This window comes from Loxodonta africana, chromosome 5 (genome assembly GCF_030014295.1).
Source record: "Loxodonta africana isolate mLoxAfr1 chromosome 5, mLoxAfr1.hap2, whole genome shotgun sequence".
NCBI lineage: Eukaryota > Metazoa > Chordata > Mammalia > Proboscidea > Elephantidae > Loxodonta > Loxodonta africana.
Genome location: NC_087346.1, coordinates 66,200,225 through 66,224,269, shown reverse-complemented (window position 1 = coordinate 66,224,269; position 24,045 = coordinate 66,200,225). Strand labels below are relative to the sequence as shown.

The 24,045-nt window shown below is 37.2% G+C and overlaps 1 protein-coding gene across 11 annotated transcripts in view; it reads left to right on the top strand.

Moving 5' to 3' along the window:
- The window catches only part of PTPN13 (protein tyrosine phosphatase non-receptor type 13), a 278,545-nt gene that overhangs the window by 52,411 nt on the left and 202,089 nt on the right, over nucleotides 1-24,045 (top strand). For all 11 annotated transcript variants that reach the window (XM_064285603.1, XM_064285600.1, XM_064285598.1 and 8 more), the window contains one exon: nucleotides 14,979-15,098. In XM_064285603.1, coding sequence (XP_064141673.1) covers nucleotides 14,984-15,098 — 115 coding nt within the window. In that variant the 5' untranslated portion in view covers nucleotides 14,979-14,983. The remainder of the gene's footprint in view (nucleotides 1-14,978; nucleotides 15,099-24,045) is intronic.

Genomic DNA, 24,045 nt, shown 5'->3' with positions numbered 1-24,045 from the left:
TTAGCTGCTCTTTTTCTATTTGTTAAGGTTGTAGGTTTAAGCTATTGATTTTGGCCGTTTCATCTTTTTTGATGTGTACATTTATTGCTATAAATCCTCCTCTGAGCGCTGCTTTTGCATGTCTAAAAGTTTTGGTAAGTTGTGTTATCATTCTCATTGATTCTAGGAATTTTTTAATTTCTGTTACCCAGTGGTTTTAAAGCCAGGTGTTACTCAGTTTCTATGTATTTTATTTTTTTCCCCCCTTGTTCTTCCTGTTATTGATTTCTAATTTTATAGCATTGTGGTCAGAGTAGGTGCTTTGATGTTCTGAAGTTATTGAGGCTTGCTTTGTGGCCTAAAATATGGCCTATTCTGGAGAATGATCCATGTGCTTTGGAGAAGAATGTGCACTGTGTTGGGTGGAGTGTTCTGCATATGTCTACGAGGTCTAGTTGATCCCTTGTGTTATTTAGATTTTCTGTGTCTTTGTTGAGTTTCTTTCTAGTTGTTCTATCCTTCATCAAAAGTGGTATGTTTTAAGTCTCCTACTGTTGCTGTGGACCTGTATATTTTGCTTTTCAGTACTGTTAGAGCTCAATCATTGGGTGCGTAGATATTTATTACGGTTATGTCCTCTTGGTAGATTGACCCTTTAGCCATTATGTAATGCCCTTCCTTGTTTCTTATGATATATTTTGACTTAAAGTCTGTTTTATCAGAAGTTAATATTGCCACTCCTGCTTTTTTTTGGTTACTGTTTGCTTAATATCTTCTTTCTACCCTTTGATTTTTAACCAATTTATGTCTTTGTATCTAAAGTATGTCTCTTAATCCATTCTGCCATTCTCTGTCTCTTAAACCAATGCATTTAAACCATTTACATCCAGTGTGATTATTGATAGGTATGGATTTACTGCTGTCATTTTGTTATGCTTTTTATTGTGGTGTGGTTTCTTTGTTCTGCTTAATTTTCTGTACTGAGTTCTTTTCATTTATGGATTTTCTTTTTATTTCCCTCGTTGCTGATTTTGTGTTTACTAAGTCTTTATGATTTTCTTTTTTATTTTGGTGAGTAGGTTTATTAATTTTCTTTGTGGTTACTTTGAAATTTACTTTTATCTTCCTAGATTTTATAGTGTTATTTCTTGAAATCGCCTTGGCTTCCTCTCCATTTAGAAGTTCTGCAAACCGTTTATTCTCCCCCTCCCCCTGTTTCTTTTGAAGTTGTCATTGTTTACAAATTGACGTCTCTGGTTCTCCATTTTCAGTTTCGTAGCTCTGTTTTACTTTTGAGAATTCTTTTTCTGGGTTGATGTCTGAGTGATGCTGTCGTGTGTCTTAATTTCAGGTTTTTGTCTAATGTGGTTGGTTCTGTGTTCAAAGGACTCCATTATTATTTGTTGTAAGGTCAGTCCATGTTTTACAAATTCCCTTAATTTCTGTATATCTAGCAATGTCCTAGTTTGCCATCTGTCTTAGTTAACTAGTGTTGCTGTAACAGAAATAGCACAAGTGAATGGCTTCAACAAACAGAAGTTTATTCTCTCACAGTTTAGCAGGCTAGAAGTCCAAATTCAGGGCCCCAGCTCCAGTGGAAGGCTTTCTCTCTCTGTCAGCTCTGGAGGTAGGTTCTTGTCATCAATCTTACCGTGGTCTAGGAGTTCTCAGTACAGGCATCCTGGGTCCAAAGGACACGCTCTGCTTCTGGCACTACTTTCTTGGTATTAAGTCCGCCTGTCTCTCTGCTCGCTTCTCTCTCTTATATCTCAAAAGAGATTGATTTAAGACACAATCTAATCTTGTAGATTGAGTCCTGCCTCATTAACATAACTGCCGTTAATCCCACCTCATGAACATTATAGAAGTAGAATTTAGAACACATGGGAAAATCATATCAGCTGACAAAATGGTGGATAGTCACACAATATTGGGAATCATGGACTAGCCAAATTGATAAACATTTTTAGTGGACACTATTCAACCCATAACACCATCATAATTGAGAGACAGTTTTGCTGGATATATGGTACTTGGTTGGCAATTCTTTTCTCTCAGGGTTTTTATATGTCATCACATTGCCTTCTTGCGTGCATCATTTCTGCCAAGAAATTAGAACTTAATCTTATTCATTCTCCTTTGTAGGTGATATTTCGTTTTTTCCAAACTGCTCTCAGAATTCTTTCTTTGCCTTTGATTTTGAAAAGTTTGATTATGATATGTTTTGGCCACGTTCTTTTGGAGGCTATTCTATATGGAGTTTGTTGAGCTTCTTGGGTGGAAACCTCCTTCTCTGTCATAATTTTGGGGTAGTTTTCTACCAGCAAATCTTCAACAATTCTCTGTGGTTTTTTTTGGTCTCCTCCTGTTCTGGAATTCTAATCTGGAATATCAAAGTCATTTTTATAATGGAGCAATTTGAGTAGAATTTTTGACTGTCTTTAAATATTAAAATTATTGTTGCAGTTACTGAAGGACATACAGATTTATTGCTTCAACTGTGAATTATGAAATGTTGTTTGGGCTAACTTTTTCCATTTCTTACCTCTAGAATGAAAGTTGTTTCTGCTCCTTGTTAAAACAGAATGACACTTGCTACTTTATGTTACCACAGTACAATTTTACCCAAACCCTTTCACCTTCAATATTCATCTTCTAGTATTTGCTAAGTAGGTTGTGTTTCTTTGTTATTTTCTGCCTTCTAATACCTCTAATAGCTTTTTGCTCTTCAGTCAGATCATAATACCAGAAATATTACCTGGTCTTGTGAATTCAAAATTGTGGAAAACCAGGGAAGTAGCAGGAATTTCGTTTTATAGGCTGTCACTGTTTGTCTTGTTAGTCACTGCATTTTGGAGTGGAGCAAGCTTTGGTCTACCTCTTCTGGACCATCTAACATAACATCCCAGAGTATGATAAAAGGCATGTCAGTGCAGGTTGCTTTGTTAATTAAAACATGAAGTGATGATCTTGTAAGAGGCTTGAAATCTAAAAAGACAAAGATTAATTTACCCAAAATGGTCCCTCTTATGAAATTTGTTTTAATGGTGTGAAAGTATCATTCAGAAAACTTGAGTCTAAGTGTATTAAGAGAACTTACTTTGTAATATTTTCGTCAAAATCTATACCTGAGTCGTGTTAGTTTTCTACTGCTGTATAACAAATTACCACAATTTTCATAGCTTAAAATAACACTCATTTATTATTTCACAGTTTCTGAGAGTTAGAAGTGCAGGTACAGGTTAGTTAGGTCTCAAGAGGCTGAAATCAAGGTGGGCCAGGACTGTAGTTTCATCCAAGGCTTGAGGAAGGGGGTCTTCTTCCAAGCTTACTGGTTGTTGACAGAATTCACTTCCTTGTAGCTTTAGGACTTTGTTTTCTTGCTGGCTATCAGCTGGAGTCTGCTTTCTGCTTATCAAGGCTGCCTTCAGGTCCTGCTGTATGGTCCATTCTAGAGACAGTTCACAATGTCGTCGTTTGCTTCTTCAAAGCCAGCAGGAGAAATCTCCCTCTCTTCAAATAAATCTCTTTCCAATTTGTTACATCAGGCTTTTATATAATGTAACCTAATCAAGTGAGCACCACAGCCTTCAGTATGGATTATTACACCTCAACATAAAGAAAACAAAAATTCTTACTACTGGACCAGTAAACATCATGATAAATGGAGAAAATACTGAAGTTGTAAAAGATTTCATTTTACTTGGATCCACAATAAGCGCCCATGGAAGCAGCAATCAAGGAATCAGATGACGTATTGCATTGGACAAATCTGTTGCAAAAGATCTGTTTTAAAGAGTTAAAAGACAAAGATATCACTTTGAGGGCTAAGGTGCACTTGACCCAAGCCGTAGTATTTTCAGTTGCCTCATATCCATGCTGGGGCATATCCATGCAAAAGCTGGACAATGAATAATGAAGCCTGAAGAAGAGTTGATGCCTTCGAATCATGGTGCTGGCAAAGAATGTTGAATATACCGTGAACAGATAGAAGAATGAACAAATCTGTCTTCTAAGAAGTACTGCCAGAATGCTTCTTAGAAGTGAGGATGGAAAAACTTTGTCTCACGTACTTTGGATATGTTATCAAGAGGGACCAGCCCCTTGGAGAAGAACAAGCTTGGTAAAGTCGAGGGTCAGCGAAAAAGAGAAAGACCCTTGATGAGATGGATTGACAAGGTGGCTCTTAACAATGGGCTTAAACATAACAACGATCTTGAGGATGGTGCAGGAACGGGCAGGGTTTTGTTCTGTTGTATATGGGGTTGCTATGAGTTAGAATCAACTCGACAGCACTTAACAACAACAACAATAATCTTTGAAAGGAGCCCTGGTGGCACAATAGTTAATCATTCGGCTGCTAACTGAGAGATTGGTGGTTTTAACGCACCCATCCGCTTTGCAGGAGACACACTTGACGATCTGCTCCCATAACGATCAACCAAAAACCCGTTGCCACTGAGTTGATTTTGACTCATAGTGACCTATTGGACAGAGTGGGACTGCCCCATAAGGTTTCCAAGGAGTGACTGGTGGATTCAAACTTCCAACCTTTTGGTTACCAGCCGAGCTCTTTAACCACTGCCCCGCCAGGGCTCCACCGTAAAGATTGCAGCCTAGAAAACCCTATAGGGTAGTTCTACTCCATCACATGGGTTGCTGTGTGTTAAAATCAACTTGATATGGCACCTAACAACAACAATAATAACCTTCCATGGTTCTTAATTCTGCCCCCTGAGTCTTGGCTCTGCCCTCTGAATCATTCTTCCTTTTTCTTGCAAGTAGCGTGTGTTTGCAGCTGAGTAGTTGTATCAGCCTTCTTCCTGCAAGTAGAATTCAGGGTTAGCAGTCGCCTGTTTATTTTGTGCTCTCTCTGACCCAAAAATACAAGCTGGTAGTATTTTTGCTGAAACAATTTCCTCGAGAGCTCTGTGGGTTTTGTGTGGATTTCACAGGGATTCACTCTGTTAGACAAAAGTTAGACCCTCAGTTTTTTTTTTTTTTTTTCAAGATAATCCTTTCTCTGTTTTTGGCTCCTGCTGAGAGACAACTCTTAAACTAGCTAGGGGCCCTGTGGTTTGCTTGAGAAGATCTGTGAGGCACACCCTTAGAATAGTGAAAGACCTCTTTGTGTGCCTGAATCCTCTGACCTTTGATCTTTCTGACATTTTAATAACAGGTTGGCTCTTTCGCTATATCATGCTTTTGGCAACCATTTCCGACTTTTAGCATTTTAGCATCTATTGCTATTTGTAGAGGCAGGGAATTTTCAAAATCATCTACTCCTGCTTGCTTTTTCTTTAATATTTCTTTCCTCAATTTACCTTTCTATTCTTGCATTTTACTAAGAAGCAAGAGGAAACTAAGTAGCACCTTTAGGACTTGGAAATTTTCTTAGCTGTATATCTGTCACTTACAAGTTCTGCTTTCCACATAACTGCAGGATACAGTGTCACTAAGCTTTCTGCTATTATATAAGGATCCCCTTTCCTCCAATAATATCTTCCTCATTTTCTTTTGTGCCTTCACCAGCAGTATCCAGATTAAAGCTGAGATTTCTACTAAATAATCTGTTCAAGGCAAATTAGACTTTCTCTATCATACTTCTTAAAATGCTTCCATCCTCCGCCCACTATCCAATTCCAAAGGTACTCTCACATTTTTAAATATTTCATACAGTAGCGCTCCACTTTCAGGTCCTGTCTTCTCTAGAGAAGCAAAACTAGTAAAGCATGTACAGAGAGAGAGAGAGATTTATATTAAGGAAATGACTCACAACACGGTTGTAGAGGCTGGAATGTGAGTCAGGCTGGAGGCTTCTCCTGATCACATACCCGCACGGGCTGGCAAGCCCAAGATCGCCAAGCCAGACAGCAGGGTTGTAGCTCACAGGCTACAAAGACCAAGATAGGCAGGCAAGACGGCTGGTAAGCTGCTAGCTGAAGTCCCAAGAACCGGAGGTCAGACAGACGAGCCAGCTGCAGGATCCAGTGCGAGCAAAAGCCCACAAGCCTAGCCAGAAAGTCCACTTACATTGGATCTGGGCTACACCCCCAAGGAAACTCCCTTTCAACTGATTGGCTACTCACAGCAGATCCCATCATGGGGGTGATCACATTATATCACATCTCATCATGGAGGTGATCGCATCATTATATGACTGCCAAATTACATCATAACTGCCAAACCACTGAGAATCATGGCCTGGCCAAGTTGACACACAGTCTTAACAATTACAGGTACTAAATCCGTATTTGTTTTCTATTGCCATGTAACAAATCAACACAAAATTACCAGCTTAAAACAACACTAATTTATTATTTCATAGTTCCCTTGGGTTAGGAGTGTGGTAAAGATTTGCTAGTTCCCCTTTTCAGGATCTCACCAGAGTGAAATCCAGGTGTCAGCGGGGACTGTGACCTCATCTCAGGCTCAAAGTTCTGTGACAAGCTCACTGATTGTTGGCTGAAAAATCAGGGTTTTTTTTTTGTTGTGATCTTAGGACCATTGTCTTGGTATTTGTCAGCTGGAGTGGGCTAGTAGAGACCACCCTCAGATTCTTGCCATATGACTCCTTCCATAAGCGTTTATAATATGGGAGGAATCTTGAGGGTTACCTCAGAATTATGCCGCCACACAGATGTATTCCTTACAGTGTAAAGGAAATATAATTTTTTAAAATTGGTTCTTTTGTTCTTTCAAAATACGTGTTTTCTTTTGGTGGTTGCCCACATTTTAAATCTATATTTCTTTAGGAAGACCAGCAATTATTCTAAAGGCATGATTTTTTCTTTATTAATGTTTTATTTTTTGCAAAAATATACACAACAAAACCCACTCCCATTCAACAGTTTCTTTTTTTTTTTATTGTACTTTAGATGAAGGTTTACAGAACAAACTAGTTTCTCATTAAATAGTTAGTACACACATATGTTCTATGACATTGGTTAACAACCCCACAACATGTCAACACTCTCCTTTCTCAATCCTGGGTTCCCTATTACCAGGTTTCCTGTTCGCTTCTGTCTTCCAGTCCATGCTCCAGGGCTGGTGCACCCCTTTAGTCTTGTTTTGTTCCATGGGCCTGTTCAATCTTTGGCTGAAGAATGTACCTCAGGAATGACCTCATTACTGAGCTGAAAGGGTGTCCGGGGGCCATACTCTCAGGGTTTTTCCAGTCTCTGTCAGGCCGGCAAGTCCGGTCTTTCTTTTTCAGTTAGAATTTTGTTCTGCGTTTTTCTCCAGCTCCGTCCAGGGACCTTCCATTGTGATCCCTGTCAGAGCACTCAGTGGTGGTAGCTGGGCACCATCTAGTTGTACTGGACTCAGTCTGGTGGAAGCCTTGGTAGATGTGGTCCATTAGTCCTTTGGACTAATCTTTCCCTTGTGTCTTTAGTTTTCTTCATTTGTCCTTGCTCCGGAAGGGGTGAGACCAGTGGAGTATTCTAGATGGCTGCTCACAGGCTTTTAAACCCCCAGACACTATTCAGCAACGTAGAATGTAGAACATATTCTTTATAAACTCTATTATGCCAATTGAGCTAGATGTTCCCTGAGATCATGGTGCCCACAGCCCTCAATCCAGCAATTCGGTCCCTCAGGGAGTTTGGATGGGTCTGTGGAGCTACCATGACCTTGCCTTGTACAGGTTGTGGTGGCATCCCCAGTATTGTGTACTGTCTTACCCTTCACCGAAGTTACCACTTATCTATTGTGTTTTTCCACCGCCATCCCTACCCTCCATCATAACCATCAAATATTGTTTTTTTTTATGTAAACCTTTTTATGAGTTTTTATGGTAGTGATCTCATACAATATTTGTCCTTTTGTGATTGACTTATTTCCCTCAGCATAATGTCCTCCAGATTCATCCACGTTATGAGATGCTTCACAGATTCATCATTGTTCTTTATCGTTGCGTAATACTCCATTGTGTGTATGTACCACACTTTGTGTATTCATTCATCTGCTGAAGGACGTCTAGGTTGTTCCCATCTTTTTGTTATTGTGAACAATGCTGCAGTGAACATGGGTGTGCATATATCTGTTCGTATGATGGCTCTTATTTTTCTAGGATATACTCCTAGGAGTGGGATTGCTATTTCTAGCTTTCTAGGGAAGCGCCATATCATTTTCCAAAATGGTTGTATCATTTTGTATTCCCACCAGCAGTGCTTAAGAGTTCTGATCTCCCCACAGCCTCTCCAACATTTGTTATTTCCTGTTTCATTGATTCATGCCAATAATGCTGGGTATCTCATTGTGGCTTTGATTTGCATTTCTCTAATGTCTAGAGATGGTGAGCATTTCCTCATGTGTCTGTTGGCCGCTTCAATGTCTTCTTTGTCAACAGTTTCTTGACATAATGATCAGTGACATTGGTTACATTCTTCACATTAAATCAATATCCTTATTATTTTTGTTCTGGTTATTTCATTCCATTAACATAAATTCCTGCCCTCCAACTTTCTTGTCTATGCTTTAAAATAGCTGTTGTCCATTTGGCCTTGTATAGATAATGCAATACTAAAGGATGACAATCTTTGTAAACTGTTACTTAGTTTAAAAGTGACTTCAGAGCATAGTATGGATTCAAGGTTTTAAAAGTAACTCAGGGCAATAACCTCAGGGACCACTCCAGCCTCAGTAGGCCCAGCAAGTTTGGATTCTTTAAGAATTTGAAGATCTGTTTCACATTATTCTTCCTTTTTATCAGGATCCATCTATTGTGCCCTGATCAGAACATTTGGTAGTGGTAGCTGGGCACCGTGTAATTCTTCTTGTTTCAGGGTAGAGGAGGCAGTGGTTCATGGAGACAAATTAGTCCTGTAGTCTGGTTCCTTCTCTGATTCTTGGGTTTCCTTCTTTCTCTTTTGTTCCAGATGAATAGAGACTAATAGTTGTGTCTCAGGTGTCTGCTTGTAAGCTTTTAAGACCCAGACACTACTCACCATACTAGGAGGTAGAACATAGACTTTAAGAACTACATTATGCCAGTTGACTGGATTGTCCCATGAGACCATGACCCTAAGCCTTCAAACCGAGAGAACTAGTCCCGTGAGGTGATTGGTTATGTCTAATAAATATTGGCACTTGTAGCCCTCCCTTTTTATTGGTTGTTTTTAGTGTAGCAAAATTATATAGATCCTGGCATTTGCGAATTCATCCTTTTTTCTTATGTACAGCTTATCGACATCAATTACATTAGTCAAGCTGTGCAAACTTCACCTGCATTTGGTGCTACCTTTCCCATCACCATAAACAAAAAGTGACTTCTACTTAGGAAATACTCCCCCACCATAACCACCAATGAACATTAAAAAAAAAAAAAAATTAGTCTCTATATATTTACATATTCGTGTTATCTCATAAAAGTGAGAACATAAAATATCCGTTTGTGATTGACTTATTTTGCTCAACATAATGTCCTCCAAGCCATCCACGTTTCAAGATGTTTCGGGATTTCATTTTCTCTTTATGGCAGAAGAACCCATAGCCGTCGAGGCAGAGTAGCATTCCATTGTATGTGTGTGCCACGTTTTTCTTATTCTTTCATCTGTTGATGGGCAGTTAGGTTGTTTCCACCTTTTTGCTATTGTGGATAGTGCTGCAATGAACATAGGTGTCCTTATGCCTCTTTGTGGGAGGAGGGGTGACATAAAAAGAGACAATGCTAGAAACCAGGATTTTACTACATTGTTTTTCTGTTGGTACCCCCCAGTTTGTGAGGAAAGAAGAAAAAAATGTGAAATTATGGACTTTTTCTTTCCTTCATTTTGCATTTCTCCTAAAAACAAATATTACTAAGTTTTAAGTTTGAATGATGCAGAAAGGGTTTGAAGAATTTTGGAATTCTCTCTTCTAGTTCTTTGAAGCTGTTGTTTGAAAGCAGGGAGGAGACATACATGATTTCTATTTAGATAAGTAGTTGACATAAGCCAGAGGCCCAGAAAGGCAATTTAGACTTGTGTTTGTTTTAGTTTCTCTTCTTTAACATGGAAAGAATGATGGAAAAGTTGACAAGTACTAAGCATTGAGCCAACTTCAATAAAACTGTTGAGACACATGCTGTTTTCTCCCTTGAAGCAACATCCAATTAAAACTTTACTCAATTTCATCTCTTTTTTAAAATTTCAATTCTTTCTTAGTCTTTCCTAATTATGTTAGGACATAATTTTTTTTTTTTTCTTTTTCCTAATACCTGATCTAAACCTAGCCCTACTGGAAAGAAATATTAATATATTTATTTTATTAAGGAGAGTAGCTTTTAGTAGCCTAGAATTCTGATAGTGCTTTTGTTGTTTTTAGTTTGTGTAAATCTGGATCAAAAGTTAAAAGGTAAGAATAATTCCAAGTTATTTAAAGCACCTTGTACATGTTATAGTTAAATCATTTCAGGTTTAGGAGAGCAGAAGTTGAGAGAAAAACAAGAAATTGGCATCTTGTGATGGGTTTTTAAAATGCGATTCATGTTATCAATCCACAGATTTTGACTTCAGTCATATATAGGTTATACGGTATCTCAGGTATGCTTTGGCTATTTGTCTGAGGAAGGAAGATCTCAAAACTTAGCCATGGAGTTTGGTTTTTTAGTTTTACAGATTAAAAGAGGGGGGAGAAGAAAAAATAAAAAGAGGGAGAAGGAAGGTAGCTTTTAGAAAACATAGGTATCGTTTTCAGAGTCAAAATCAACAAACCAAACCCACTGCCATCAAGTTAATTCCCACTGATAGTGACTCTATGGTGTAGGACAGAGTAGAATTGCCCTTAGATTCAAGTTTTTTCTAATTCTTTAGTCTACCCCCAAGTGGGTTGTTGTATCACTTGATTGGATTCAGTTAATTTGTGTACTACTTCGTTCTGTTCTGAATCACAGATATATGTTTGCTACCTTGTAAGTGGCACAAATCCTTCCAGATTAAAATGACATCTGTTAGAATCAATCCCTTTGACTCTGCGAACAGTTTTAAGGTCATGCTATCCTATGTTAACCAAAAACTAAAAGCATAATAATGATTTTGGTTATGTGATATAATTAATTTTTCTTAATTTGAAATTTTTTCAAGAAACTGATTACTATCATTTAGCTTACAACTTTCAAGGAAATATGGTTACATTTATTGTAAAGCAGGACCTTTGTAAAATAATAGTAAAGTAATGCCAGTCATATATATCTGTACTGAAAATTATGTAGTGTTATGTATAAAAGACCAATAAACTTTAAAAAATTTTTATAACTAATTGTTTCCCTCATCTATCATTTAACTTCAAGCCTTTTGAGGTTTTATATATATTTTTTCATTTTCTCGCTTAATTTTTTAAAAGGTTAGTAAAAACCAGTGTCTTAAGTTTTGAAATGTAGTAAAAAATATATAACAAATATCTTAGTTTTACAATGGAATACATGAAGTATAATAAAAAGCAACATATTTTGCTTATCACATGTGATCACTGTGAGTTGAAATTTACTGGGTGGCAAACAACAACAATCAGTATTTTAATCAGCACTCAATCTTCATTCCTAACGAAAACTTTGCTCTCCTTTAGCTGTGGTTAAGGAGTCCTGGTTGTGCAGTGGTTAAGAGCTCGGCTACTAACCAAAAGATTGGCAGTTCAAACCCACTAGCAAACCCTGGTGGCGTAGTGGATAAGTGCTACAGCTGTTAACCAAAGGGTCAGCAGTTCAAATCCACCAGGAGCTCCTTGGAAACTCTACGGGGCAGTTCTACTCTGGTCTGTAAGGTCGCTGTGAGTCGGAATTGAGTTGATGGCACTGGGTCAGCAGCACTGTGAGAGGGAGGTGTGGCAGTCTGTTTCCATAATGATCAAAAAAACGGAGCCTTGGAAACCCTGTGGGGCAGTTCTACTCTGTCCGATAGAGTCTCTATGACAACAGTGCTTCAAATAAGATTAGCTCTTGGTGGGAGGCAGTTGGTTTCTCTTACTGTTGCTTATCTCTTTACTCACTAACAAGCTGCTATATTTTATCCCATCAGGTTTTAAACTGGGGGGTAGGAATTGAGGTAGAGAGGCAAACAATTTCTTACCTGACTACTGTTGTAAAATGGGTTCATTCTTTCTGAGCTTGGTGTGTGTTTAAGGCTTTCTTTTGTGTGAACTCCTGTGGGTGCTTCAGAGGCCTTCTTCACTGGGAGCTGTACTACCCATGACACTCAAAATTTTTTCCTTCTACTAGCCAGTACCCTCTAACTCTCCAGGCCCCCAGACAGGTTTTCTCTTAGGCCAATCAACAATAAATAATAATCTCCTTTCTTTCTTTTTTTTAGTGTTTTATCACCCCTCAGGTGATGTCCTGGGTAAGATTTTTAATAGCTTTATTAACATATAATTCACATACCATAAAATACACCCTTTTAAAGTATACATTCAGTGCTTTTTAGTATATGCACAAAGTTGTGCACCCATCACCACTATCTTAATTTTATGACATTTTTATCAGCTGGGCAGGATTTTAAATCTCTCTGGCCCAGCTCTCTGTGTGGTCCCGCTTCCTTGCCTCTCTTCCCCCCACTAGTGTAGCTAGCTCCTAGCACCCCCCACACACTTTCTCACCCTGGATCCTTCTCCTCTATGTCCTTTACTCTCTCCCTCTCACTACTGCCTCGGAGTGATGGCCAAAGCCTTTCATTTCTTTAAGTGTGTGTCAGGCACTAGTCTCCTTTGTCTCCCCTAACTCATGGAACGCATATCAAGTTCTCTAGAGAATCCCACTGAAGCCTGTTTCACTAGCTAAGGTGAAAGGCAAGGACCTACAGACGCTTTGGGGGAGGCATGAGAATCAGCAAGCTCCAAAGAAATCCTCCGTATGAAATCTTCTCTCTTTTATATGCTAGATGTAGGCTTTCGAGCTACCTAACCAGTTCTTGGAGCCCTAGTGTTGCAGTGGTTAAGAGATTGGCTGCTAACCAAAATGTCAGAAGTTTGAATCCACCAGCTGTTCCTTGGAAACTCTATGGAGCAATTCCACTCTGTTCTATAGGGTCGCTGTGAGTCAAAATCGACTCGACAGCAGTGGGTTACAATGGGTTAAACATTCTCAAATATAGTTAAAAAACCATTGCCATTGAGTCTATTCAGCGACCGTATAGGACAGAGTAGAACTGCCCCATAGAGTTTTCAAGGAGCGCCTGGTGAATTTGAACTGCCAACCTTTTGGTTCGCAGCCATAGCACTTAACCACTATGCCACCAGGGTTTTCTACTTAGGAAGTTTGCTACAGGTATTCCTTTATCACAAATCACTTTGATATCTGTTAATAGTATGTTGATGCCTCTGTTGAAACTTCCAGTTTAACACAGTGTAACTTAGATATCTCTTAGAAAGTAATGAAGCTTCTATTTTTTTCCCCTTCATATAATAAATGTGCTGTCATATAATAAAATATACCAGAACCTTGAGACTGTTGGTAGAGGGGTTTTGAATAAATAATTGTACTTCTTGTACAAGATATGTAAAAACTATTCTGGCCTTTTCAAAGAAGTATCTTTTATCTTTCCTTTTAACTACTGTACTGTGCATTTAAGTAGACACTCCTCAGAGGCAGTCTTTAAGTGTAATATGCTGTAGTAAACATTTGAAATGGGAAGTAAAAGAGAAATGGCTGTCTCATTTGCAGCTTGAATTCCTTTTTTAAATCTGGGTTCAAGTATAATGAATGTAAATTGAAAGAAAACATTAGCTTTTCTTGTTAGCTGAATAAATAGCATCAACTTTTGGCTAAAAAGATTTTTTAATTGGTTAATTTTTTAATTTAATGGAGGTCATAATTACAGAAAATGAATATTTAACATTTTCAGTTCCCTCCTTTTTTTCCCCCCAAAGCCATCTGCTTCTGCTTACCAATAGATGTACATTACACCTTCTGCTTAAATTGGTTTGGTCTGGGTAGAAATCTTAGTAATCACTATGAGAGCAATTTTTTTTCAAGGAGTGTCAATCCAGGAATATGTATGTAGAGTGATTTCAACTAGCTGCATTTGCTCCTTCCACAATGAAAGGAGGATTATTGAGCCCCATAGGGGAAAAATGCAAATTAAAGATTTATCAGCATACCACCTACTAGCTGAATGGCGACTCTATAGGGCAGTTCTACTCTGTCCTATAGGGTCACTGAGTCGGAATCGACTCGACGGCAGCAGGTTTGGCTTTTTTTGGTTTAGCTCGATGGCTCTACGGTTGCTGTGAGTTGGAATTGACTCAACGGCAACGGGTTTGTTTTTTTTTCTTTGGTAGTTGGATGCCATTGAAGAAACTGACCTTACAAAAATGTCGCCACACAGGCATCTTTCTGATCTTTTGTTAATTCAACTCAGGTAGAGCTTTACAAAGTGTATTCATAAGCATAACCCTCTTCAAAATAGTTGGCATTATTATTCCCATGTCACAGTTGGAGAAACTGAAGTTTAGAGATAAAATGACTTTCCCAAGCACAAATGATGAGTTGGAAGCAAAGCTAGGTCTAGAAATAGTTAAGTCCATTCAGTGCAGAATTTATAGTTAGAATTTGTAATTGTGGAAATCAATTAATGAATGGAAGAAATGTGTTCCAACTTATTCCTAACTTTTCTCACCATGCCTGTAGAGTCGCTTCTCCTTGGAATGGGTAGAATGAAACTTAGAGCTGCAACCTGAAAGGCTTTCTTCAGTTCAGCCTGGTTGCTTTGGTTTAAATATCTATGCTTTGGGAATTCTGACACCCTGAGGCCTCTGTCTCCTTCCATCAAGTAACTACTACCACCACCATTCTCCAGTTCTGTCTAAGGCAAGTGGTTGATTTGAGGGTTTTTTCCTGTTACTCAATTCCTTTACCCTCTATGTGTTTAAGGCTATAAGATTATTTTTAAATCTAAGGGCATACTGAGTAGTTAGATAGACAGGGGGCTCATAGTCTCTTGTCACAGGTTGCAGCCTTTACTACTGCAAGTGCAAGTGAAGTTAAGTTGCCGATGTGTGGATCATATGTTACCTTTGATTCCTAGGTAATATGCATGTGTCACTAGCTGAGGCCCTGGAGGTTCGGGGTGGACCACTGCAGGAAGAAGAAATATGGGCTGTGTTGAATCAAAGTGCTGAGAGTCTACAAGAATTATTCAGAAAAGGTAAGCTGTTTTATTTATTATTCTGAGTATCGGGTAATTATGGGGCAGAGAACTTTGTTTTGTTTCATTATTTCTCTGCCTTTGGTGGAGTGTGGAAAGGAATGGTTTGTCTTAACTCTCTTAGGGCTGGAAAGCTCAGATCTTGTCTTCATTCACTTGAACATTGTATACCCGGTATTGTGTGAGGCACTAAAAAGATAATGGTGATTAAAACAAAAAAAAAGTCCCTGCCTGTTTGGAGCTTGTAGCCCAGTGTAGAAAATAAACCCAGTGCCGTTGAGTTGATTCCGATTCATAGCGACCCTATAGGACAGAGTAGAACTGCACCATAGAGTTTCCAAGGAGCGCCTGGCGGATTCGAACTGCCGACCCTTTGGTTAGCAGCTGTAGCACTTAACCACTACGCCACTAAGTGTAGAAAATAACTTTTAATAAAATACTCATATGTGAAAAATGCAGCTGTGACAAGGACTACAAAGGAGGGATTCAGTAACTATGAGAACCCATAGTAATAGACCTTGCCTGGTCATGGGAAAGAAAAGGAAGCCTTTCCTGCACAAGTCACACTGAGCTAAGACTGAAAAAAGAGAAGAAATTAACCATGTGAGAGGGAGGGAAAAGTATTCCTGGCAGGGGGAGTAGTATGTGCACCCCTGTATCTTTCAATTGGGATAATGTAGGCTGAGTAAGTAGTGTAGTGCTACCCTGACTTGGTCCAAATGGTTGTATGGCATTTTGGAGCTGGAAGAATTAGAGAGTCACCCTTTGGTTTGATTGCCCCCAAACAGTTGATATCATGCTGGAAAGTTCCACATGAAGATTGCCATTTTCACTACATGTGATGAAACCAAGCTTCATCTAAGGAATAATCAGTCTTTAAAAATTGATTGGATGAATTAATCAGGCATAATAAACATGAAAGAAACAGGTGAGGATTTGAGGGTAGTGGTAGTTCTCAAAGTGTGCTCCCTGAATCAACAGCATCAACATTACCTGAAAACCTAATAGAAATGCAAGCTTGCTGATAGCTGCCTTTGAGTGGACCCACCACACATGGCAGCCCCATGCTCAACAGAGGGAAATGCTGCCTGGTCCAGCTGCATTCCATGATTGGTTGTGGATCGGACTGTCGTGACCTACAAGACTTTTCCTTAGGTGATTTTCGGAAGTTGATTGCCAGTCTTTTCCTTCTAGCCTTAGTCTGGAAGCTCAGCTGAAACCTGTTCAGCATCATAGCAACGCGCAAGCCTCCACTGACAGACCAGTGGTGGCTGCATATGAGGTGCATTGGCTGGGAATCCAACCCAGGTTTGTGGCATGGAAGGCAGAATTCTACCACTAAACTACCACACTAGACCTACTGGATAAGAAATTCTGAGGGTGGAGCCCAGGAATTTTTGTTTTAAAAAGCCCTTGAAGTCTTTGTGACGCAAATTTTGAGAATCATTGGAGGACAGAATTGCTGAAGATCTGGAGCCCGGTGAACCTTTTTGAATGGTGTAGGAAGTGACCACTGATTGAGTGCAGGAGACTCTAGAGCACAGGGGAAGAGTGTTTGGGGACAAACTTTAAAGCGTTGTTGTTTTCCATCCAAGAACAGGAACTTGACTAAAGCAGTTTCAGAGCTCACCTAATTCTGCTGTAACCTAGATGTTTAAAGATCTTTGATTAAGCTAAAGAAAAGTTACTCATTTTATCTAATACCACTTACCTAAAATTTAGCTATTTTAAATAAATTTTGTCGCTTTGTTTGTCTCACTTTAATTTTTCATAAAATCGCCTGTACCACCGAAAGTATAGGAACTCCAGAATGTGGAGCAGGTAGCCATGCTCCAAAGGTGGTGTTGAAGGTTTTGTTTTAATTACTCAACTACTTATCAATACTCAGGCAATTAATATTTAAGAAGCATCTCCCACATGTAAGGCATTGTATGGAAATAAGTAGGTATCACTGTTGCCCTCAAGGGATTCATTCAGATCAGACAGATGCATGTGGAAAGTGTACCACTTCAAGATAATGTGTGCCAAATGAGTAATATAGACCATAAGTACTACAAATGTTCAGAGAACAGAGAGAATACCTCTGTTTATTATGCAAACGGTACGATCACTGCTCTGGCCATGACTCATGTAGAATATAAAGCATTTTTTATACTGTAAATATCTAAGGGTCCTTCCTTCAAATTTCATAGTGTTAGTAGAGATCTAATGTCTGAATGTAAAGCACTTGTCCTTGAAAGGCAGTTATTGCATAATGAAACATTACAATAGACTTACTGGATGTGTTTTAAAATTAATTGTAAGGCAGCTATGTCTTAAATACTGTCCAATGGGAGCTGGTTACCATTAAGGCCCTCAGTCTAATTCTGTTTATTTTGAGAAAACTCATGCTTATTTGGTTCAGTTTTTCTGAAATCTAAGGTTTTTTATTTTTCGTATTTGATAACACAGTGTCTTTCTTCCACAAATTGTTCTTCTCATTGTTCTCCTGACAAGTGCTCTCCTTGTGACAAACTGAAATAAAATAATTATTACTTTGCTTATTTTGTGGAGAAATGATGATGATTTTAGTTCTCTAGTAGATGCTCTTATGAGTAACACTGGAATATTAGGGGGAAAAGTAGGTAAAATACAGAGGTCTCTTAAAAAAATATTTTTTTCCCCTAAAATGTGTTTTTCTGTCTTAGCTTTCTGTGTCTTTATGTATTTGTTACATAGGCCTTTTTTTTCACCCTCTCTGTATTCTTTGACTTGTGCATTGCTCGTGTGTCTTTTTTTCAGTATATAAGTGCAAGCATGCTGTTGGAATTCCTATGAACAGAAGGCTAGAAATAAGCATTTCCACTGGGGCATTATTGAACAAAGGCTAAGAAAATAATCTGTTTCTTCATCTTTTCGAGTCTTCCAGCAATTCGCGGCTTTTACCATTTTTTAAAATAAAATTGTTTTGGTTATTATTCATAGAATAATGATATCTAAGCAGTTTTGTTGAAAGACACCATCTTCAGATGACTTTCTCTGAAGGAAGAAAAATGTAAAACTTTATAAAAATATGTATGTAATTACAAACATTTAGATGATCGCGATGAAGCTCTCCTTTTGTTGTAAATTTCTTAGCTTTATTGTTTTGTGGTTATTAAAACATGGCCTATATGATTATTTTTTAAAATTTATTGAGATTTTCTTGTGGCCTTGTACTTCATCCATTTTTGTAAATACTCTGTGAGCATTTGACAAAAAATGTACATATTCTGTTTCTCGGCTATGAATTAAGTTTGTTAATGTACTTTCAAAAATTCTATATTCTTATTACTTGGTATACTTGATCTGTCAGATTCTTAGGCATAGTAACAATCTCTCACTATGTTTTTGTCTTAAGTCTTCTTACCTCTGTAATCATGTATTTTTTATACAATTTTGTATGGCACATAGAATGGCTTTTGACTAAACGGATTGTATCTTTTATTGATATAAAGTAAAACTTTTATTTCCTTTTGCTGCTCACTGCTTTAAAGTCTACCTAGTCTGCTCTTAATATTGTCACCTCTGCTTTCTTTAATCTGCCATTTACCAGTATATCTTTCTTCCTTATTTTCAAATTATTTGTGTTGTAATTTAGGTATCTCTTATAAATAGTATATAGCTAGATTTTACTTTTTTTTTTTTTTTTTACCACCTATTTGGGGGGTTGTTATTCTTAGGAAATTAAATGTAGTCATTGAAATAAAGCTCTGGAGGAATTTCACTAAGGGCTCTCCCATGTTATGACTTCCTAATCATATGTTTCTTAGTCCATCTTATTAACTGTTTAGGAAGCATAGTTTATGTCAGAAAAAACTTAATTTTAAGATTTTAGCTCTTATATCGTGGATGAACTCATGCAGGGGTTCAGTGGTCCTAGATAATTAAAAGGCCAATGTACAAATCAGTTGTATCTTTGCATACTAGCAATGAACACTCAGAAATTGAAATAAATATTATTTACAGGAGCAGCAAAAAAAAAAAGAAATACTTAGGAATAAACAAATATGTGAAGAGCTATATAATGAAAACTAAAAACAATGCTGAGAGAAATTAGAGAAGACTTAAATAAATGGGGAGTTATACTGTGTTTCCAGATCAGAATATCAATTTTGTTAAGATGTCAGTTTTTTCCAAATTAATATTTAGATTCAATACAATCTCTCTCAAAATCCTAGTAGGCTTTTTTTTTAATAGGAATTGATGAGTCAATTCTAAAATTAATAGGGAGATTCAGTGGACTTAGAATAGCCAAAACAACTCTGAAAAAGAACAGCAAAGGTGGAGGACTCATACTACCTGATTTCTTGACTTATTATAGAACTACAATAAATATGATAGATAAATATATTAATGGAATATAATAGAGTCCAGAAATGCGATAGTTGAGAATTTTGGGGAATTGATGAAAAATATAAATTCTCAGATTCTGGAATGTTAAGTCACAGTCAAAATAAGTCAAAATAAATCCAAACCCAGATTGGAAGTAGGGAACATCATAGACAAGGAGAAAAAAATTTAAAGCGTAAAGGAAAGATGGGTTACCTATATAGAAAAAACAATCAGGCTAATACAGGCTTCCTAACATCAACGGTAGAATCAGAATTTGATAAAATACCATCTTAAAACTGCTGTTAGAATAATTCATAATTATTTTAAAAAGAAAAAGAAAAAATTTTCAAAAAATTAACCAAGAACAACACTGTATAATAGAAACATAATGTAACTCATGTAATTATAATTTTAAATTTTGTAGAAGCCACATTATAAAAAGTAAAAAGAAACAAATTAATTTTAAGAATATATTTTATTTAAGCCAATATATCAAAATGTTATTTCAACTTATAATCAATATGAAAAAATATTAATAAAATGTTGTATATTCCAGTTTTGCACTAAGTCTTCAAAATTTAATGTTTAATTTGCACTCACAGCATATCTTGATTCAGACTCTAAATTTCATTGAAAATATTTAGATTTCATAAAATATACATATGAAAAAGTAAATTCATATACCTAAATTTTTCTAAGCATGCTTAAAATTTTTCTAATAGCTGAATTAAGTACTTATTTTTAAAATTTAAATTAAACTAATTATACACATTTATTCAGTTCCTTAGTTACACTAGTCATATTCTAAGATCTTAGAAGGCTAATGGCTACTGTATTGGACAGTGCACATAGAATTCGATACCCTGCTAAACTATGGCTCAAGATTAAGATTAAAAAAAGAAAAACACTCATACAAAGGCTGAAAGTATTTACCATAAACAAACCCTCAGTGGAGGAATTACTAAAAGATATTTTAGGCAGAAAGAAATTTAACCCAGAAAGAAGAAAAATTCAAGAAGGAAAGGATAAACAAAATAGTCAATAATGAGAGTAAATCTAAACAAGCATTAACTGTATAAAACAATAATGATGGCAAATTTAAAATTATAAATACAGTAATAGCATGTACAAGTAAAAGTAAAGTAAGGAACCCTGGTGTCACAGTGGTTAAGCACTTGGCTGCTAACCAGAAGGATGGCGGTTCAAACCTGTCAGCTGCTCCACGGAAGAAAGATGTGGCAGTCTGCTTCTATAAAGATTTACAGTCTTGGAAACCCTGTGGGGCAGCTGTACTCTATCCCATAGGGTTGATTTGAGTCAGAATCGACTCATTGGTTTGGTTTAAGAGTGGAATAGGAGCCCTGGTGGTGTAGTGGTTAAGAGCTTGACTAACCAAAAGGTCAGCAGTTCAAATCCACCATCCGCCCCTTGGAAACCCTATGGGGCAGTTCTACTCTGACCTGTAGGGTCTCTATGAATTGGAACTGACTATGCAGCACCTAACAACAACAGGTGATAGGACTTAAAGCAGTCTAAGGTTTTGATTCTCTTCAGGAGAATGTTAACTATATTAACTTTAGAGTTATGTCTTATATAGTGCTACTATAACAGAAATACCACAAGTGGATGGTTTTAAAAAGAGAAGTTTATTCTGTCACAGCATAGGAGGTTAGAAATCCAAATTCAGGGTGCCAGCTCCAGGGGAAGGCTTTCACTCTCTCTTGGCTCTGAGGGAAGATCCTGGTCATCAGTCTTCCCTGGTCGAGGAACTTCTCAGCACAAGGACTCCGAGTCCAAAGGACGCAGCGTTCTCCTGGCTCTTGTTTCTTGGTGGTATGAGGTCCCCATGTCTCTCTTTTACATCTCTAAAGAGATTGATTTAAGACAGAAACTAATCTTACAGATTGAGTCCTAACTCATTAACATAACTGCCGCTAATCCGACTTCATTAACATAGAGAGAGGATTTACAACACATAGGAGAATCACATCAGATGAGAAAATGGTGGATAATCACACAATACTGGCACTCAAGGCCTAGCCAAGGCAGGTATTTTGAGGGGAGACAGTTCAATCCATGACAGTTTGCATAGCCAGATATCCTTAAATATTATTAAGTATAATCACAAAACAAAACAAAAAAGAGAGGGGGAAAGTGTAAAACTTTCAGTCTGGTAGAACCAAGGCGGGAATAAGTAATTCAGTTAACACCTGAGAAAGAAGACAAAGCACTGAACCTCAAGTTTGCTTCCTAGTTTTTAATTTGTTTGTTCCTTTATAGGAAATATGGAAAGTTTTTATGGATTAAAAGTTTTTGAATAAAGCTTTGTATAGTGCATGGAAAGTTTTTATGGATTAAAAGCTTTTGAATAAAGCTTTGTATAGTGTATGTAGCTTTTAAAGGACCAAATCCTAACTACTCCCTTTATAATACATTCCTAATTATCTACAACCATAATTTTGTGGACTGAGGATGTATCAGTTGTCTTTAACATGCTACATCTTGTCCTGCATTCATAAAGCCAGAATTAACAGGTCCTTCAAGTTGAATGTGTTTGAACCCGATAAAATTACTATATTTGTTCCGTGGAAACAAACTATAAAACATTAAACTAATTTAATGTCTAGCGTTCTTAAAATGAATAATGTGAATTAGGCAATATATGAAGCACTTGTAGTAAACTACCCCTCTTCCCACAAACACACACTCAATACACTGCGTTTTGATTTTAAAATATTTTAACTCTAGATGTTACAAACAGACCATTTAATAAATTTAACGAGTCATCCATCTAGAGGAAATTGTGGCTCTGTAACCCTGTTTTTGCTGAGAAATCTAATTTTACTTTATATTTGTTGTCTTAATTTTTATGCTTATAGGATTTAACATCAAAGTATAACACACACATTAAAGAATCTTATTAATTTTACCGACTGATAAATGTTTACATATATACACACCGGTATAATCATCACCCAAATTAAAATGTGGAACATTTCCAACACTTTAGGATGGCCCTCTCACACTCCCTGCTAGTCAATTCTTTGTTACCAAGGGTGGCCATTACTAGATTTACCGTATTTTCTGCAAATATCGTGTCTGCACATAAAATGCACATAGCACACCTAGGAAAATAATGTGCGAGGGGGTTGCACAGGTGGCAAAAATGTATAATGTGTGTTATTTGCATAAAATAGAGTATGTCACATAGATTAATTTTGCCTGCTTTTACTATAAATAGAATACTAGAATATGAACTCTTTTGTTCTTGATTTCTTTCATTCAACTTTATGACTGTGGGATTAAGCCATATTAGCCTTTTACAAAAATTTTATTGTGGTAAAAGGTAGCAAATATTTGCCATTTTAATTTTTTAAGTGTACAATTAATTGATATTAATTACATTTACCATGTTACATAACCATCACAACTATCTATTTTCAAAGCTTTATCATTCCAAACAGAAACTTCACACCCCTTAAGCAATAACTCCCCACTGTCCCCTTTCCCCAGCCTCTGATAACCCATTGCTGTTAAGTTGATTCTGACTCATGGCAACCCCATGTGTTAAAGAGTAGAACTGCTCCATAGGGTTTTATTGGCTGTAATCTTTACAGAAGCATATCACCAGGCCCTTTTTCCATGGCACCACTGGGTGGATTCATACTGTCAAACTTTAGGTTGGTAGTTGAATGCAAACCATTTGTACCACCCAGGGACCTTCAGCCCCTGGTAAGTACTAGTGAACTTTGTCTCTATCCATTTACCTATACTAGATATTTCATATAATGCAATACCTGCCCTTTTGTATCTGAGTTATTTCAGTTAACATGTTTTCAGGGATCATCCATGTGATAGCATGTATCAGACTTCATTTCCTTTGTGGATGAATAATGTTCCATTGTATGGGTATACCACATTTTCTTTATCCATTCGTCTCTTGATGGACACCTGAGTTGTTTCTACCTTTCGGCTATTGTGAATGATGTTCCAGTGAACATTGGTGTACCCGTATTTGTTTGAGTCTCTGTTTCAAGTCTTCTGGATATATACCTAGGAGTGGAATTTCTGGATTATATGGAAATTCTATGTTTAATTTTTTGAGTATCTACCAAACTATTTCCACAGAGGCTATACCATTTTACATTCCCATCAGCAATGAAAAAGGGTTCCAGTTTTTCCACATCCTTGCCAACACTTGTAATTTTCAGTTTTTCTGATTACAGCCATCTTAGTGGAGGTAAAGTGGTACCTCGTTGTGGTTTTGATTTGCATTTCTTAATGACTAATCATGTTGAGGATCTTTTCATGTGTTTATCGGCCATTTGTATATCTTCTTTGGAGAAATGTCTGTCAATTCCTTTGCTCATTTTTAAATTGGCTTGTTTGTCTTTTTGTTGTTGATTTGTAGGAGTTCTTTATGTATTTTGTGTGTTAACTCATTATCTGATATAGGGTTACCAAGTACTTTGTCCCGTTATGTAGGTTGTCTCTTTACTTTCTTGATAAAGTTATTTGTTGCACTGAAGCTTTTTTTATTTGTTTGTTTTTTATCTACTTATTTATTTTTATTTTTTGTTGTCTGCTGTAGTCT